This window comes from Vanessa tameamea, chromosome 15 (genome assembly GCF_037043105.1).
Source record: "Vanessa tameamea isolate UH-Manoa-2023 chromosome 15, ilVanTame1 primary haplotype, whole genome shotgun sequence".
Lineage (NCBI taxonomy): Eukaryota > Metazoa > Arthropoda > Insecta > Lepidoptera > Nymphalidae > Vanessa > Vanessa tameamea.
The window spans coordinates 10,794,155-10,813,361 of record NC_087323.1 but is presented as its reverse complement, the minus strand read 5'-3'; the positions used below and the strand labels follow the sequence as shown (position 1 = coordinate 10,813,361).

At 34.2% G+C, this 19,207-nt stretch overlaps 2 protein-coding genes across 4 annotated transcripts; one reads left to right on the top strand and one right to left on the bottom strand.

Annotated features, from left to right (window-relative positions):
• The first annotated feature begins 17 nt into the window (after positions 1–17).
• On the top strand, positions 18–14,031 carry East (enhanced adult sensory threshold). 3 transcript variants are annotated; one of them, XM_064217125.1, is made up of 10 exons: positions 18–159; positions 700–4,160; positions 4,426–4,450; positions 6,046–6,246; positions 6,557–6,701; positions 7,387–7,558; positions 8,080–8,220; positions 8,318–8,469; positions 8,606–10,331; positions 10,438–14,031. In XM_064217125.1, the coding sequence occupies exons 2-10, from the start codon at positions 993–995 to the stop codon at positions 11,113–11,115; spliced, it is 6,408 nt and encodes a 2,135-aa protein (XP_064073195.1). In that variant the 5' UTR covers positions 18–159; positions 700–992; the 3' UTR covers positions 11,116–14,031. The 3 variants fall into 3 exon arrangements, with proteins under 3 accessions (XP_064073195.1, XP_064073193.1, XP_064073194.1); XM_064217123.1 differs by having other exon boundaries at positions 4,426–4,495; XM_064217124.1 differs by lacking the exon at positions 18–159 and adding an exon at positions 169–350 and having other exon boundaries at positions 4,426–4,495.
• Positions 14,032–14,649: 618 nt separating this feature from the next.
• On the bottom strand, positions 14,650–17,725 carry LOC113402120 (homeobox protein MOX-1-like). Its single transcript, XM_026642255.2, has 3 exons — positions 17,315–17,725; positions 15,385–15,536; positions 14,650–14,763 (listed from the first exon to the last, which is right to left on the bottom strand). Exons 1-3 carry the CDS (start codon positions 17,574–17,576, stop codon positions 14,683–14,685), a joined length of 495 nt encoding a protein of 164 aa, XP_026498040.1. The 5' UTR covers positions 17,577–17,725; the 3' UTR covers positions 14,650–14,682.
• Between the last annotated feature and the right edge of the window lie 1,482 nt (positions 17,726–19,207).

Sequence of the window (19,207 nt, the reverse complement as noted above, 5' to 3'; positions counted from 1 at the left end):
AGGAAACATTATGGCGGACGCCTGCAGACATTTGGGCTTTTCAAAAATCGTTTTCTAAGTTTAATCGTGTGTTTTTATTGAACTTTTTTGCATATTATGGTGCATTGAGTGTCTAATTGACTGTTTATTGTGGTTTTTGGCAGTTCCGTGGAATAAATTGTGAGTATTTAGTGAGTACATTGCGGAGGTGCGCCACGGGTAGGGAAATGATTTGGTGCTTTCTGTCTCTCGGTCGACGCACACGCAGCGCACAGCTGTAGGTGGCGTTGCGGTCATACGAGATGTGTACCAAAACATAAGATTTTCATGACTTTTCCGGCTGGATTTTCTATGCAACGAGCGCCTTAAAAGTAAATATTATTATATATTATGCATGTCTACACATTTGAGTGCGCGTTAAAACTTTTATTTATTTACATTCCGTAGTTAAAATAGGTATATTAAGAACGCAAAGTTGTTGATTTGTCGTGCATCGCTTTTGTTTACCACGACTTTTGGACTTAATTTGCGACCGAATTACATAGAATTAAGTAATGAATGCTCGTTAAATATATAAAATAGAACACAACATTCTCAAATACTGCAACTTTTGTAATTTTAACATGATAATTCTTCTAAAATCTTTAACTATATAAATGTTATTTAATTACTAAATTATTTATAGTAAGATATTTAAAATATATTTTTTTTATATTTCAGGGTGAGATGGCATTTCACATTGAAGAAATAATGGCTCAATATTATTAAAATTCAAGTAGTATAGAGGCCAAGTGTGACAACTCTATACAATCTTGAAATAATTACACAAGAGAATAGTCTAAGAATATAAGACATTAAAACTGTAATAGGGCTGTGACAGAAGCCAGTAGTCGGGTCAATTGTGTGTCTTTATTCACCAAACAACATACCAGACCCCTCTGACTCACAACAGAGCTGATAAACAACAACCTGATGTCGGAAAAACAGAATTATCCCTCACTACACATTCCATCATGAAAACTAAACAGGTTAAAGAAGAGACAGATAAGAGCCTAGATGAAGAAACAATAGTTGAACCCAAGACTCGTGCCCGTAAAAAGGCCTCGGACCTCAACGAGGAAGAGAAAAGCAAACCTTCCCAAGATGAACCGAAAACATCCAAAGACCCCAAGAAAAATGCACCCAAGCCTAAAGCAGTAGTCAAGAAAAGACCTCTAGGTATTAGAAAGACAAAAACTTTGAGAAGAAAGAAAGTTGTAGCTGCAAAGAAAAATGTCTTAAGACAAACAGTGACACGTACGAGGAAGGCTGGCAAAGCTGAATCTGATAATTCTCAAGATAAGGAAACCGTCCCATTGATACCTGCCGGAGAAATAAAAAAGGAGCCTACAGAGGAAGTAACACCTAATTCTAGGTCTTCGAGTCCCAAAACTGCTGGCAGGAGAGTAAGGCTTAGTTCTGATATGGTCATGATGAAGTCTGTCTTAGGTGACTCTCCAACCAGCTTAGTCTTAGGACCACGTACCAGCCCCTACTCTATGCGCTCTGAAAGAAGCAATAGTCCCTCACTTTTTGAAGGAAAAAACTTAAGGAGCGGGAAACCAAGGAAAGTAAAAAACAATCTATTAAATGAGGTTGTAATGAAAGAACAGAAAAAAAGACGGAGACTTCTCTCTGACTCAAAACCATCAGAGGTTTCGGAGACTTCAGAAGATTGTAAAAAATTAAAAAGAGGACGTTCCTGCTCAAGGGATGGCAGTGAAATCTCTAAATGCTCAGATATAACAGAATCAGATATCAGCCTCAGTGAACCACTCAATGATAGTGAAAACAAGGAGCTCAGCAAAAGCTTAGATAAAACTAAGACTGACCTAGATATAGATATTGAAAATAATGTACAGATCTCTCCTATTGGAAAAGTGCCTTCTCTTAGTGTTGACTCAAAATTAACTGAAACCAAAACCGATACAGAGCCTAGTTCTATAGTAAAAGAAAAAGATAAGAAAAAACTGAGCTTAAAAAGAAGTACTTCATTAGACTCCGACAACAATAACAGTAATAGGATTAAGTTAGAAAATATTAATGTATCAGACCTAGAAGACAAATATTTGCTGAAGACTGATAATGATGCGCTTTTTGAAGAACGTAGTAGTATATTGACTAGTATGTCGAAGACATTTAACTCAAAGGAGGTATCAAAAAATATTAGGAAAGCCAGAAGAGGAAAGAAAGCAGCGACTACATCAAGACCCATTAACCAATCTTCTAAGAATGGTATAACTAGTACAATAACAAATGACTTAGCCGAGGACAAGAATGAAACCGTTGACACATTATCTAAAGAAATCAGTGATCTCATCAATGACTTGGACCAGAATATAGATAGAGACCAAGAGATGATAAATGATAGTGTAAATACTGATCCAATGACTAAGACCGTTCGTCAGTTCTACGGACACTCAAAGCCATTAGGAGATAATAATAGCATTATTACACCTGAAACCCCAGTCAAAGATAAAGATGCAATTTCAGCAATAACAAATGAATGCACGCCGTCTAAGAATGATGATAGTGAAAATATCCGCCTTCATTATGAAGAAGATTCTGCTGAGAAATGTTCCGAAAATAGACAAGAGATAACTTATAAATGTAGCACAACAGTAGCCAGCATAGACAAACTCATGGATAGACTTAAAGAATTTGAAGAGTTTGACAAAAGAAGACAAAGACAAGAATCAGAATCTAAATCAAATGATAGCAAGTCTGTAATGGTAACAAATGATGTTGTTTTAATACCAAAATCGGGAGCAGACATTAAACCTCTTAAAGACATGCAACCTGTTAGATCACCAGAAAAATTAATTGAAAAGGAAAATGTGCTGAGTTGTTTTGAAAACAACTCAGCTATTTCAATAGTCAAAAGAGATCAAGTGAGAAGGTCTATTGATGTAGATCTTCCTAATTCTGTCACATTAATAAAAAGGAATAGTGTCAGCGCAAGAAAGGAATCAACGAGTTCCAATCATTCAAAAGAATCTGACGCTATCAGTATATTTGAGAAGTCATTGGGCAAGGATGTGACTTTGACTGAAATAAGAAAATCGGTAGAGAAAGCAGCACCGACGCCGCAAATCGATTTACATCAATTCGCAACTTTACATCCAAACAGCCCAAGTCAAGCTTTAGTTAGCGCACTCGACTCGAATCAGATATCAATAACTCCACGCAATATAGAATCGAAATTAAATTGCAATGAAGTGCAAATAACTAAGAGGAAATCAAGTGGTGGGTCTTCATCGAGAAAGTCATCGGACACGGGGATTGAATTAGAAGAGAAGATGGCAACAATAGAGAAAATAAAGTCACCACCACATCAAATGAAATCACCAGCCATTTCAATAACCCCCACGCCGGTCGCAGTTAAGTCACTCGAGGCTCCCCAACCTATGGAAGCAGAGGCATCCGCGCCTCCATTAGAAACTGTTAAAGCTATTCCTGAAGACATATCTTTGACCTCTGAAGTCCCAAAACTAGATAGTGCTGTTGTAGATTCTGCTAAAAATAAAACTGAAACCACCAACGTTGAAATTAAACCTGAATCACAGCCGACACAAAAGACAGAAATTATTGAAAAACCGACTACGGAACCAATTATAGAGACAGAGAAAAAGGAGGCAGAAAAGGTAGAACCAGTTCAACCAGAGATTGACGTTAAGAAAGATGAACCAATCGAACCCAAGATCGAAGAAACAAAACCGAAGGTTTCAAAGGTAAAATCGGCACGTAATTCCACAGAAAACTTGCCGGGACCAAGTAACGTACTTCAAGAAACACCTGAAAGTCAGAAGAGAAAAGAGAATGTACTTAGAACTCTAGGATTGCTGACACACAAAGCTGCATCTGAGGCTAAGATAGAGAAATTAAAGGAGAAGGAACGTATATACGGTATGAATTACTGCGGTGTTATGGGCAAGGGTAAATCTGGGAAGTCTGATTACACTGGTACTCTGAAAACTGTGATAAAGTTGAGTCGTGGCGCTGGCGAGAGGGATAAGAAGAAATACAGGAGTTCATTGAAGATGACCTTCCAGAAGAGCAAAAGCAGATCTGGCAGACCACAGCTAGAAGTAGGCGACACGGGCAGCGATGATGACGCCTTCTACACCATCGAACGACGAGAGGTATTTATTGTTTAATCGAATCCTTAAAAATAATTAATAGTCTTTATTTTAAGAAAGTAGTCAGCTTTTTTTAACTTTTTAATTAATCTATATGCATTTCAAATCATTCCTCTTTACAAGCGTTTGGTTAAAAGCACAAATCTCTGTTTCATAATTGAAAATCTAAAACTTTGTTTACTTCTCACTTCACAGTGTTGATCTCTTTCCTATTTATGAATATATTTTTTTGATGTTAGATATTTATTTTCACGAATTTGTCTTTCAGGGCGGCGCAAACGCAGCATCAGAGGGTGGGCACAGAAAGTCTCATTACAGTAATCGGCTTAACAACCATGGTGTGTGGATATTGCACTCACCCGTGCTTCATGTTTATGAACAAAACTGATGAAACATTAAAAAATACAATATAAATACAAAAGTGATTAAACTGTAAATATTATCCTTGTCAGTTATTTTTTCAAAACATCTGTTTTGTTCATATTCATGTACTTTTATCAGATCTCGTTAAGAACATTCTTAATTCAAATCTGATGGATTATAACATTATAATCCATTACGTAATAATAATCTGTTAAAATTATTTTTCTTTTTAATTTTTTTTTTTATTTCATACGATATCTGATAAAGACCACAAATTAACATCTTTAAACTTTAAGATTTCTGACACACTAACACAAATAAAACGACGAAATAGCCAAATTAACAAGGGGTAATGGTAGTAGAATAATTCATTAATGTTATGTATTTCTAAAACACACTAATTTAAAAAAAAAAAAAACAAGTAATAAAACAAACACATTAATTATTAAACTAGCATGCTATAATACTTCTTTGCAAAAAGATAAACAATTTATTTAAGAATAATTCATTATTGTACTGTGTTTTACTAGTGGATAGGTGGTCAAATGTTTTTTATCTCTGTTGATTTTCGGTTTCAACGGTGAGTGAGCCAGTGTAGTGCAAGGGGTAGACCAAATCCCATGGCTAGTTCGCACAGGAATAGTTATTATATCTTACAATGTTTATGTCATGGATGGTTACAATAATTTACCATTAGTTAGAACATAATTATGTCTTATAGCAGAATAACATCCCATTAAATCTGTACCTAAAAAAAAACAGTATTAAAATGATTATTAACAAACTTTACAAATAAAAAAATAATAAACTTAATTATAACTTATATAAAACGTCCACTATCCAAATATAATTTATACTAATATTGTAAATACGAAAGTCCGTCTGTGGTTGTTTCACGGCGAAACCATTAAATCGAATTTGATGAAAATTGGTATGATGTATGTTTGAACATCAAAGAAGAACATAGACTTACTAAAACCTGATTACCAACCTATAAAAAGCAACAACTGCTGGCCTTATAACAATTCACCAATCGAAAATCGATGCAAAATTGTGATCAACGTTGTTTGTGCTCATCTAAAATTAGAATAATACATAATAAATATTTTAAATATGAATTGTATGTAATATTGTTGTGTTCCCACTAAAATAGGAAATTCGGTGTTTGCAATTCGTCAGATTACCCAAGATCGGTACAATGTTATTCGTTAACTTAATGCTGTGATAAGTGTAGAGTTTTTTGGACACTTGATTTTGTGGAGACGTAAAAAATAGTTATCAAAATTATTTCATTTTATTTAAGATTGATAATGTTATTGTCTCAGTTTAATTTGACAAATTAATTATTATATTGTGATCGTCAATGGGACCATTCGAACCATTGATACTCATACCGTTTCAAAAATCAATTTCAAATAAATCACACTTATGAAGATAAATCCAAGAAAACCATAAACTCAAAATTCGACTTCGGCTATTACCCTCAACAACTTCTAATGAAATGGTGCGTGCATATATTCAACAGATGCAGAAGCAGTTCCCGAGCCTGAACCCAAGGAGACGCTTAATCTGGTTATTCCGGAGAAAGCTTCATCGTTCAGCATCCACCCTGGGAGGCTTTGTATGGACCAATGTTTCTACTGCGGGGGCAAGTTCGGGCTTTTCGACACGCCCTGTCATATCGCGCAAATGAAGAGCAGCGAGAGACAGAGGAAGGTTTTAGACAGTGAGCATTCATTCTTTATCAAGTAATGTTCATCCTTATTTCGATTCGTGATTTGTTTTTCTAAATTATTCAAATTATTGACTTTCCTTAACTAGTTCCAAAGTTAATGTGCTTCAATTTGTAAATTTAGGCGTAATTTGGTAATCCAAAGCTTTACATACATAACCTATTATATTTTTGATCAATTGTTAAATAACAGTAATAAATAAATGTGTGTATTATTGATGAAAAAAATAATGTAATTGCATACACCCCCATCGTCTCCAGAGATTAGTGTGAACCCTCCGACAATGTGCTATCCCTCCCCCAGACGAGGAGAAGTTGACGATCGATAGCTGCCTGTGCGACGCGTGCTACCGCCACGTGGACCGGCGCGCCAACTGCCCCTCGTACCGCAAGCGGCCCGTGGCGAAGCCCCCGGACACGCCGCAGCCGCCCGAGCCGCCCAGCGCCGCGTGAGTACTGATGCTAAAATAAGATTACTGTCCTGAACCTGCTATTTATTAACTGTGTAAAAGTCAACTTTGATTTATATCTTTTTTTAATAATCTTAACTTACAAGAATATATATATTTTTTAAATTAAATCTCATGGTCTTTAGTTTATTTGAAAAGAGCAACTATGCAAGTTTGTTGCCGTTTCTTCTCGCTGGAGGCTGCTTTCCGAAACGGTGATAGTATTTTAATATCGACGATTCATACACTTCGTTGTGAAGTTTACTTTTAATTTAATTTTTAGTTTAATTTTTGAATGATTGATTTGATTTGAATAAAAAAGCTTTATACTGATGAGAATCGTTATAAATAACATTTATTTATTAAGTCCTTATTGCACTTAATTTACAAAAAATATATAAAAGCAACAATAACAACATGCAAAGGCGACCTTATCACTTGCAGTGACTTCCTCCAGGCAACCTCAATTCAGGATAAAGCCAGAACAAAGTACAGACATAGTGTGCACTTAGTAACAGGACAAGTTAAGGATAGAATGTAACTTAAAAGCAATACTATACTCACAGACAATTAAATTTAAAGATTTTACAGATTTTAAGATGTGTAATTTTTGGAAGCTAGGAATTCCATAATTTGACAGCTTTCCTGTTTATTTGCTTTATACTAACGAGCTTAATTGGTCCAGTGGCATGGAGAAGGTACCAACGAGTCCTCCGCCCGAGGAGGAGAGTGAGGAGGAGGCGGGCGCGGGGGCGGTCCGCCTGGCCACCTGCCACGCCACCGCCTGCCTCGTGCCAGCCGACCACTCCATACGACGCAAGTGGCTCATCAAGATGCGCTCCAGTGTCAACAAACTGGTGAGTTGCGTTAGAAACGGATAGACATGTCATGTGATTGAAACTTCCCCTCGAGATACGGATTTGCATCTTGCGCAACGGCCATAATTATACTCCTCCCTAAGTAAACCATTGTACACTGAAGCACATCGGTGTTCGTAAAAGGCTGACGACCAAACGCAGTCACTATACGCATTGTATATATAAGGTGACTAGTGACTGCCTCGTTGGTCTATAGATTGATCTTGATGGTTCAACCTCACGTCGGGCTGGTAAAAAGTTATTAGGTTTTGCTGTTGCCTAGTAACAACCCGAAACATGGAAGTTGGAACTGTGTACACTCCCGTGCCTCGGAAAGCATGTAAAGCCGTTGGTTTTGCGCCGGAACTCTTTCCGGTCGTGTCGAATTCGCCGTCCCCATCGGATTATGAGAGTATGTCCTGCGTTGGTCGGTCATGGGAATGGGATTAGACGCCGCAGCGGAGTTTAGTGACTAAGACGTAGGTCTGTTTCGGGCGTTCTGACCGCGGTGTCGCTTGCAGCTGAAGCTGGACTGCGACTACCCGGGCCTGCACACGATCCCGCTGTGCGCGGAGCACCACCGCGTGCTGGCGCCGCTCATGGCCTGCGCGCTGTGTCGCCGCCGACTCACCAAGCACCACAACCTGCACTTCATACACCACGTGAGTGACGATACGAGCAGCCTAATTGCGAGTCAATTGATATTATTATAAGTCTTTAATCTCACCGCTATAAACATAAACAATATTCGCTCTTCAGGGCTACACGGAACTGAATCCATTATTTAAAGAAGCGGGAATTCCAGTAGAATTCAATGAACGACCTGTACTTTGTAAAGTGTGCCGCTACTTCTGTACGCTTCTGCAGCGGCCGGGACACAATGACAAGCATGCCAAAGCGTACACTCGCAAGTATGGATTTCTATTTTCATTCATTCATTCTTTTCAACAATCATTCCTAAAACGGAACATTTGTATTTTGTATAAATTTTTATGCAATTTTATGTATATATTAGCTGAGTGATTTAAATTACCTTTTTCATTTCAGACTCCTTCTAATATACAACGTAGAAATACCACCTGAATTACACCAAGAAGTAGATGATAGTAAAGTTCTAGAAGATTGTAATACTAGTGCAAGCAAACAAAAGAAGAAAGCACGCACTAAATCTAAGCAAAGAAAATCTACAGAACCAGAAAAGCCCGATAGCGAATCTTCTGAGAGGACAATCGAAAGTTCTCCAGAAAAAGAAAAAGTAAAAGAAGACAATATTGCAGAAGATCCTAAATCTACCCAAGCACAACCTTTAGCAGAAGATATTGAAAGTCTCATATCATCAAATAAAATTCCAGTTCCAGGAGCTAAACCCACTGAGAGCAATCCTCAAAGTGACGCCTCCGAAACTGACATGGTATCTGATGTAGAAATGCCTCTGCTACCTTTAGACAAACAAACTGAACTGAGATATCTTCTTCAAAAGCAAAACAATCCAGCGCAATTCCAACAGAACAAATTGACAAATTTAACACAGAAACAAAGAAATATTCTCAAAGTACACAGTCTTGGCATACAAAAGCCGGGACAGCAGCACAGAATAATTGATAAAAACGCAAAGAGAGTGCATAAAATAGGTCAAATTGTCACACATAAGGACAAAACTAGTAAAAAGGAAAGCGAAGTTGAAATGTTCGAAATAGACAAATCGAAAGAGATCACTATATTGAAAAATATATCTCTCAATGATGAGTGCACGATAGAGACAATACCCAATAAGAAGCCAGCTGATATTAACACACTTAAAAACAAATGGCAGATGTCAGAAAGTTTTACACAAGTTAAGAAAAATTTGAGTGAATTATCTAAGAAATTGCCAGCTGACAAAGATTCAAAGAAACTCTCAGATTCAAAATACTCAAATCCTGTTAAGAGGTTGGAAACAAATCCATCTATATCAGTAAGAGAACTTTTCCCCGGTGAGGAGGAAATGAATTTGCAGTGTAATATAGAATTCAACAATGTCAAAGGTGTAACTCCAGAAGGTTGGGAGAAGTGTAACACGATGATTCAATATGACGTGGAAACTAGAAAACTTTGGACCGAATTACAGCGGCCATACGGAAATCAGTCGAGTTTCTTACGACATTTGATCTTATTAGAAAAATATTTCCGAAGCGGTGATCTTATTTTATCTCACAATGCGTCGCCGCACGCAGCAAACTATAGCACGTCAGTACAAAGTAGACTCCGAGCTTACGACAACTTACCTCCTGAAACCTCGCGACGCGAATCCGTGAGCTTAATTGAGTTCCGTAAGAAACCTTCAGTAAATGGAAAAAGTTTGCTAAAATCAAATCAAAATTCGGAAGAGAAAGATCCTAAAAAGTTCATGCCTCCACCTGGAAATCTTCCAAAACCTAAATCAAAAACGGAAAAGAAAACCAAGGCATTACCGCCAGAATTAATAGCAATTAATACTCCAAACGCTCAAGGCAGGAAGGCAATACAAAATGTCTTGCACAATATTCAACAATTAGTTAAAGGTGTTTCGGCGTCTGATCCTACAGAAGTAGCGGCCGCACCGTTACCTCCACCCAAATTTGATCCCCCGAAAGAAAAGAAAGAAATGCCTGGGTTAAAGTTTGAACCCATAAAGGAAAAGAAAGACAATACTAAACTAGACAAAGAAAAGAAAGAAGCAACAAAGTCTGATACGCCCAAAAAGCAAAAGGCTAACAGCAAAGGCTGGAGACCGACTCTTATGCCCATAACACCAGTAAGTTTTATTAGCTTTTCTTATCACTTTAAAATATCACTCATTTGCTCATCAATTCAAACAATTAATTTCAAGGTTTACATTATCTCTTGTAATTATTTTTCAGGAAAACTTAGCCAAAGTCGCTCGGGAACCCTTAAAGCTTGCTGTAGATGGACACAGTCTTCCAAGTTTGGTGCAAGTTTTATCAGCAGGCAACCGATACCACATTACATTCGAGGATTACAACAAAATGTGCCTCATCCGCCGGGAAAGACAGCAGAGATTGCAAGAAAAAGAAGCAAAATCAAAGAGACCATCTATCGAAGAGACCACAGTTGTTACAGAAATACAAACTGCAACAATGCTTGGTAATGGTGGAACAGTTGTTCAAAATTTCACCACTGAAAAGGATTCAGATAAAAAAGAAATACCAGACTTACAAATTGGTACGAATGCTGCTACGATACTGAAGAATGTAGGTCTTAAGAATATCACAATAGCTCCTATTCCTCCAAAGACGGCGACCGTGACGTCCCAAACCATATCTACGGCTGTCTCCTCACCGTCATTGCTGGTCACCACGCCTATTAAAATCCCTCAATTGGGCCCAGCCGTGTCCATTACGAGTGAAACAGTGTTTACACCTAACATGCCAATAATGACCCCAAGTCAAATGATTTTACCTAAGATTCCAAAATCGCTAACAGTGATACCGCAGACTATGGTCTCAAATCAAGGAGTCGTGGTCCCCGTGGCGACGACCGCTCCCTCTCAAGCGGTGATAACTGAGCAGCGACCATAACGAAACCTAATATTCGTGGTTGTATAGTGACCACCGATCGCGACTTCGAAGCCAGCAGACTGATGGTAGTGTAATACTACTCGAAAGAGAGATACGTTAGGTTAGATGAGATCCCTTGAGGAATATGGTGATAGTGTGATTTAGTTCCCAAATATTGAGTGATTCGGTCTGTGCTTGTCGCGTGTGACTCCTAAATTATTAACAAATCCTATTTTCGTAATTAGTGATATGCCTCGGATGTGTTCGTGACGGGGGCGCAGCAATATGTAAGTGAGAGCACCAGAAAGCCTTAACTGTGTATATATTAGTGTAGGAACGTCGACTTCATGAGCTGTGAATATTGGTGACGAGGATTGTGTTGAATATATTGTATTGTAGTACTCTGATTTATTAGTTATTATAATTGTTTGTGCAAATGATATGGGGAAGTCTGTTTATCTCATCGCTCTATTTATTTAATTTCATTAAATTAAATTACGCACACTTTATTTATTTCTTTGGTTTTTCACTTATCATAAAACCGCACCATTTATAAAATAAATTAAAGAAAAAATACATGAGATAGCCATCTAGACAATCGATTACATAGCATCCCTAAAATAAAATCACTGACACAGATTCAAAATTCTCTAGTCAGTTTAGAAAATGCATTTATAATTTATTTATCACAATGGAATCATTACGAAACTTCGTATCATTTGCATGAAAATAGACAATTACTTTTATGTATACAGGATGATGTTATAAGTGATCACATTATATATGGCTGTACATACTAAATTGTTTTTTATTCCCATTTTTAAATATAACCAAATTCCTCATTTAGATATTTACCAAATAGGATGTGATCACTTGAAACTATTGAATATGTATAGCATGTAATTATAGTTTGGATATCATTGAAGCATATTTTGTAATAATAATGTTTCGTAGAAACTAATTCACATATTGATAGTGTAGTGCACTAAACCAAACCCAAAATGTGGACAGTATGTGATCGAAGAGAGTATATTGTAACTAGATCATGTATCTAAGTGCGTGATACTCTGTGAATGTTCACGTTATCAGCAAAATTAATTATCCATTTGTATCGGAACAAAACACATAATATGACCAATTTACTGTGCAAATTTATTCCATAAGTGTATTTTCCATAGTGTAAAATAACCGAACCGTGAGTGATCCAGTGCCTGACGGAACTTTGAAACAAAATTATGTCACAGAATTTGCACTCTGTAAATAAAACACGTGGAAAAATACTGTTTTATATTTGGTAAAGCTCATGGTTGAGAAAAGTAAGTTAAACATATATCTATTGTTGAGAATTACTAGTATTTTATTTTTGGTCAAATATCTTAGGATTACGAACCAATGTTAACGATTAGATGTACAGGACGTGTGTTAAGGCGATGCTTCTCGTATACACCGGCGCCACACATTAGACACAACACGCGTATCCATACCCGTCGCATTCGTCAATATTCGCGCACTTCGTATTGTTTTTGTATAATTCATACCAATTCACGAAGGTTTGTGCCGCAACATGTGTAGCGCCGGCATAATGGTCTCATTTAACTATATTCAAAGACTTTGATTTAATGATCTGTGTCATTATGTTAAGGAAACAATTAAATATATTCCATAAATGATAGAATATTTTTTTAAGAAATAGTATTACATGATATATTCGCATACAATGTAATTTATGTGTTTTCAGTTTCTGATATATAGAAGTAAGTTCGGAACGAAATCAAGACATTGTTTCCTTGACATTTGATAAAGATTATTTTAAATTGTTCAAAAAATATGGAACAGGGATCTGTATATATTCAAACAAATAAGTGTTAATCAGAGTAAAGGTAACTATTTTTATATTAAAAAAAAAAACATTGTAAATATATATATTATGTCGATTTTAATGACGTGAAATAAAATTATCCGAAATACGCTTCGAAGAAACGAATAATTGAGCTAAATATTAAAAACTTCCGTTAATACTGCTAGGTCTTATCGTGTTAAAGTGGTTATTACATATATACTAAAGATAATATTACTCGACCATTGTAAAATTTACATCGTCCTCGTAGAATAAGAACTGTTAGTTTTGAAAAGTAAAAAAAAAAAAAACTAAAAATAATTTTGTATATACTTGTAATTAAAAAATATGTATACCATTATGTGGATACTGGTGTATTAAATACAGTCCATTTCAATCTAATTTGTACAAAATGTTAATAAAAAAAAAATCAAAATGTTTGCATTTAAAAATTTACACTTTCGTTCTTATTTTCAATTCTTTTTTTTTTTTACGATGTATGTATTCAATTTTATTAAAGTTTATATTTTATCTGTCTATATTTTGTACAAATTAAATTGCAATTAACTGTAGTTACTCTTTGTTTTATTACATTTTGTGGTTTTACCTTGTTTCGTAACTACATTGACTTTAGAGACGATTAGTTATATGACGAGAAATATTTTGAAACACCCTCCATGATAATGAACTGAAGAGATAACATAAGATGTTTCATCTCTATCTGTTATTTAAATTAAGATGTTTGTATGAATTTAGATAATTGACAATAGCTTACTCGCGACGCCTTCAATAGTCACATAACGGAATAAGAAAACCGTTTTTATATGTTTCGTGGAAGTTTTCGCCTTAATATACAACAATTGTTATATAATAATAATTTAGTATTTGGAAGTTTCAAAATTTGTTTTTTTTTTATTGTGTTTCGATGCTCACAATTTATGAACAAATGATTATAGGCCTTCATAGCCCGGATGCTTAATTTCTTCCAAAGATAGCGTGTTAGTTTACAATATTATTTTTTAGTTTTTACGTCCGGCACGAGATGTCGCTGCGTGCCCGAGGTATGAATTTGTCTAATAAACATATCCTTATGTCCTGAAGTTTGTTTTTTTTTTTTACTTAATTATACGATATATCACAGTACATTTGTGATAAAACAATTTCATTCAAGCATTCTTATTTTTACAGGTAATAAATAAAAAACATTTTAATTTGTATTTATGGGATTGTTTAATATCTACCAAAAATATGATATAATTTTTAATTTATCTATTTAATTACATTGATAAACAGCACTTAATTAAAGAATCTATAAATATTAACTTATGAAATTATTGAATGAAACGTAGTACCTAATTGTTATCCTATTATTTTGACAGTAAATATATATTTGGTTAAGTTCTTAAACCTACTTATAGATAATTATTATAATTTATGAAACTTCTAAAATGACAAAAATCAAAAATTGCCATTAAAAAATAACTTAGAAATAAAAAACGTACTTATTTAATTTTAAAAGACATACGCATAACCTAATAAAATTAATGATATACGAACTACCTATACAGATAATAATATTTAATAATAACTTATAAATTAAACTAGCTTATTTTAAATTATATTATAGCTTAAATTTATTCATGGATAAGTGAAATGGTACAACTATTTCAACGCTATTGATAATATTAATTTTTAAGAAAAATGTAAGAAATTCATAATAGATTTTCTTTCACATTTTCACAATGAAGTATCTATTGTTCCTTTTTCTTCGCATGCTTCGCCCCCTTAGTTCGCTTCCATTTCATTCTTCTATTTTGAAACCAAACTTTTACCTGAAATTATATGAAAATAATTTGTACTCAAATATCGCAAAAGTACTACAGTACATCCTTTATAAAGATCTAAAGATATGCTTAAAAAAATATATGTACGTAATTGTGATAGGGATTTATGCTGTATTGCTTAAAATCACATCGAAAATAAGCCATTATTTCTCGTAAAAAGTAAAGGATCAAAAATGGTTATCGTGGATTATCCCTAGATCCATTTTTGATCTCTCTTAGGAGAGATAGACATAATACCATCGCGGACTTTTTGAAGACCTTTATAAGGTACAATACTGTAGTACATTATTTTGATCTATCTCGTCAGGGTCAGCCAGAGTTAGCAATGTAAGCGCAAAAAATGTGTTTATTTACGACATCACTTTAGAAACCTCTAAAATTATCAGTGTCTACTATATTAAGAAAACCTCATCAAAAACCGTTGTGTAATTTTAAAGTTCTATGCATACACAGGGACAGACAGCGGTAAGCGACTTTGTTTTATACAGAACAGCTCAGACAATCGTAAAGCGAACACATCGATATCGTTTGGGCGACGAGAAATAGTGTGTTTATTAAGGACAACTTAATGTATCTTATAATGACATTTTCGTTGCATCTCAACCTCACCTGCCTCTCAGTGAGGTGTAAAGCAACAGCAATTTCATATCTTCGCAAGCGGGTGAGGTAGTTCGCGCGCGCGAATTCCGTCTCGAGACTCCGAATTTGCGCCTTCGTAAACGCTGTGCGTTCTTTTCGACTGGCTGACGGAGATCGTACATCTGAGGAAAATTATTTTTATCACAAAGCTTACAGTATTGTCGTCTTTGGTGTATAAATACTTATAAAATATAATTATATTTAATATACTTATAATTATATAAAATCGAAAAATTAGTTTATTATAAATATTCAAATTAGTTCACCTCGGGGAACGGATTTATGGGAATGCTTGTATCTAGTTTCAACATATTCTTATCCCGTGGATCTAAAGATTTCTAGAGAATAGTCAAAAAGTATTTCATGCCCGACATTTAATTAGCACTACATATTAATACTTTTTTAATCTATATCACATGTTTGGCGCCGGCGCCATCTTGTTTAACGGAAGATTACTCTTACACAGGTGGGTTTTATGAATGGGATGTTTACGTTAATGTATTAAACGACGGCATAATGTCAACAAACCAGTTAATAAGGCTGAAATTAAACGATTTATTGATAATTATTATTTGTTTGCTACGATTTTCGCGCAATTAATAGCTTTTAAATTCTGTTTTACATTACTTATGCAAGGTCAACGTTTAATTTCTATATTGTTTATGCTGTCAGCTTTTATAATTAAAATTATAAAAATATATTTATAAACACTTCGTTCATTTTGTAGAAGAATATAATATCACCCAATAACTATTAATTATATTATAAAATTGGCCTAAAAAATATACTACGTATTTGCGTAAATAAATTAATTTACTTATAATAATAAATAATAAACAGTTTTCAAAGATGTTCCTTTGTAATAAAAGCTACTGTGAGCTACAGAGTTACACGAAAGTGAAAAAATTCAATTTTCATTCAGATTCAAAAAAGGAATGTTTATAAAAACACAATAAAATATTCTTTTTAAAAATATTCTTTATTAGTTCTTATCACAATATACAATATATTCGGAAGTATAAATATTTTAATTCATTTGTTTTTTTAATAATTATATACTCCTGTCTAATGAATAACGTCTGATGAATAGTCGTCGTTTCGGCTGATTTTGATCATATTTTTTAAAAAATATTTGCATATGGGCAAACACAATAAAATACCTCGAGTTTTTTTTGTAATTTGCGCCAAAACCGAAATATTTTTTAGACGCATTAAAATAAATTAGTCAAATAATTTTACATAAATATAAATTTGCACACAAAATTTTGTCCAAAAAAGCGAATAAAGCCGTTTAATTTGGTTTAAGAACAACAATTTTTCGCGGACTCATTTTAAATAATCACAAATAATTAGACTCGTCAGAAATATACTTGTATTAATAATTCTTCAAAACTACGAATGAATTTAAAATAAAGTTATATATTATGTGTAATAATTTTTATGATACCTTTTAATAGCAAAATATTGTAAGGAGGTATTTACCCATAGTGGGCATTTACAGACTAATGCTGTATAATCTAATTCATCATCATTCCCCTGCCCTTATCGCAATTTCATTTGGGGTCGGCGCAGCATGTCTTCTTTTCCTTACTTCTCTGTCTGACGTCATCTCACAAGTAACATTCTTTCTAGAGATATCGTCTTTCACACAAATGTAATGTATAATCTAATTATCAGGTTTTAAACATCATTCATTAAAAATGCCAGTCGAATATATTGATACAGACACAGGTATTTACATAGCACACAATTAGTACCAATTGTATATATATATATATATATATTAGAGCATTCTTTAAAAAATGTAAATTTAAATTTTTGTGCCCCGTTTTTAACCAACGAACTTCGCTTGAAATCCAAAATCGAACTTAACTCAAGCAAAAACAAAAAAATACTATACCTTCCTCGCTAAAGCTAACGGAGCCTCTCGTCTCCAAGTCCTCTTCTTTCACTTGGGTATCACCGTGCCACTCCCAGTCGGGGTAGGCCTCTTGACTCTGATAATTTTCTCGTTCAGGATACTCGTAGAGCATTTGAAAATAATTAGAAAATTCAGGATTATGGTTTAAGACCTCTTGATACGTAATTGGTTCATAGTTTTGGATGTCTTGTTTATCTGTCATTTCGTTTTGTAAAAGAAAATTAGTTCTGATATATTCCATAACGACACGGTATCTGTTTTATATATATAAAACGAATTAAATTGAATAATTATGATTATTACTGACTAATAATTCCACTGTTTTTCTGTCTGTACACTAAAAGCACGTCCTCCTGAAATCAGTTTCAGATTTCGAATCAAATTAAACGCGCCCGCTGCGTAAGCGCAAGGGCGGAGCTTCAGACCCGCCCAACGAATACGTGATAAAAACAGCGTTGGTCACAGTTTTGTTTATTCCGTCGATCCTTAGTAATAACATTTCAGAGTCCCGCTCTATTTTCCACTTAAAGTTTAATTACAGCAACTATACAAAACCTTATTCGTTTTCTTATTTGTTAAAAAATGTAATAAAAGCTTATTATTTTTTTATTATAAGTTTATTACTAATTGAAAAACAAATTATAATTTATTTATATTATATAAAAAGGTTCTATGCACGAAAATCAACGTTTAAAAAATCCAGTTTTAAATTTCTGTAATATCGCAATGTATGTATATTGTTTAATTTGACAATTTGAACGAGAGTCTGTACTCTAAAGTGACTGATGATGTTTTTTTTAAACATATCAGCCACGGCCGCCATTCTGAAGAGACTGAAGTCTAGCATATACTATATATTTATATACACAGCCGCAATCTCTATTCCCTTACTTCGTAGTCCGAGGCTGGGCAATACAGAGCCACAGCCGGACAGAGATTAGATACAGGGCTAACCGCTTCGTGTTCTTTTCGTGGCACGGTAATTTCACACTGTGAAATTCAACGCTAGTAAATAATTTATTGACAGAAAAAATTAATTACTTTAATTGACTATAACTGGGTCCTCATAAACATATACTCGCACTTTAGTGCGTACAACACATTTACTTATGATGTTATGTAGCTTAATGTTTTATAATATTACAAAAAATATATATATATAGGTAATTATTGTCACTTATGTACACCTATGTACATATTGTGATCTTGAAATGAAATTTTGTAATTGCACCTTGCAATTACAAAATTTCATTTCCTGTCATCATCTTCCACGGTAGCCATTCCGTCACTTTTGATTTTAATTAATATAATTAAAATTAAGATTTAGGTGTGAGCGACACATTACATGTGTTTATCGACAAGGGTGGCGTTAGCGAATCCCTCGGGACCTCGCTGCCCCGTAGTTCCCACGCCCTGGCCATTTTATATTAGCTGTTAAGTGAAATATTGTTAGAATAATGATTTTCTTCCGTTTTTATAGAATCATACAAAAAAATCTTAAAATTGAATTGTTTCTATCAATATTTTACAACAATAATAATTATTATATATTATTATAATATTTTTTTTATTTATTAATAAAAAATTATTACAATAATTATTATTATTGTTGTCGCTACGATTTTTGAAGCGGGCAACATTAAAAAAAAGAAAACATTACCGGAACAACAGGAACCGGAAACATTGCTATAACATTATCTTACATTACTGTATTGTATTCTATATTTAATTAATTTCGAGAGTGAAACATACAACTCATATAAATACACCGCACAAATAACTAACAATTAATTAACAAATAACTTTCATTCACATTATTATTTATTAAAGTCTTTTAATAATTTTCCAATTTCTTAATTATATACAAATATG

Excerpts from the sequence above, each read along its gene's own strand:
- East (XM_064217123.1), top strand. The coding sequence starts at position 993 with ATGAAAACTAAACAGGTTAAAGAAGAGACAGATAAGAGCCTAGATGAA. Across the intron at positions 8,470-8,605 it reads GCCAAAGCGTACACTCGCAA|ACTCCTTCTAATATACAACG; the intron begins GTATGGATTTCT and ends TTTTCATTTCAG. Across the intron at positions 10,332-10,437 it reads CTCTTATGCCCATAACACCA|GAAAACTTAGCCAAAGTCGC; the intron begins GTAAGTTTTATT and ends ATTATTTTTCAG.
- LOC113402120 (XM_026642255.2), bottom strand. The coding sequence starts at position 17,576 with ATGGAATATATCAGAACTAATTTTCTTTTACAAAACGAAATGACAGAT. Across the intron at positions 15,537-17,314 it reads CGTTAGCTTTAGCGAGGAAG|ATGTACGATCTCCGTCAGCC; the intron begins GTATAGTATTTT and ends AATTTTCCTCAG. Across the intron at positions 14,764-15,384 it reads TACACCTCACTGAGAGGCAG|GTAAAAGTTTGGTTTCAAAA; the intron begins GTGAGGTTGAGA and ends ATATAATTTCAG.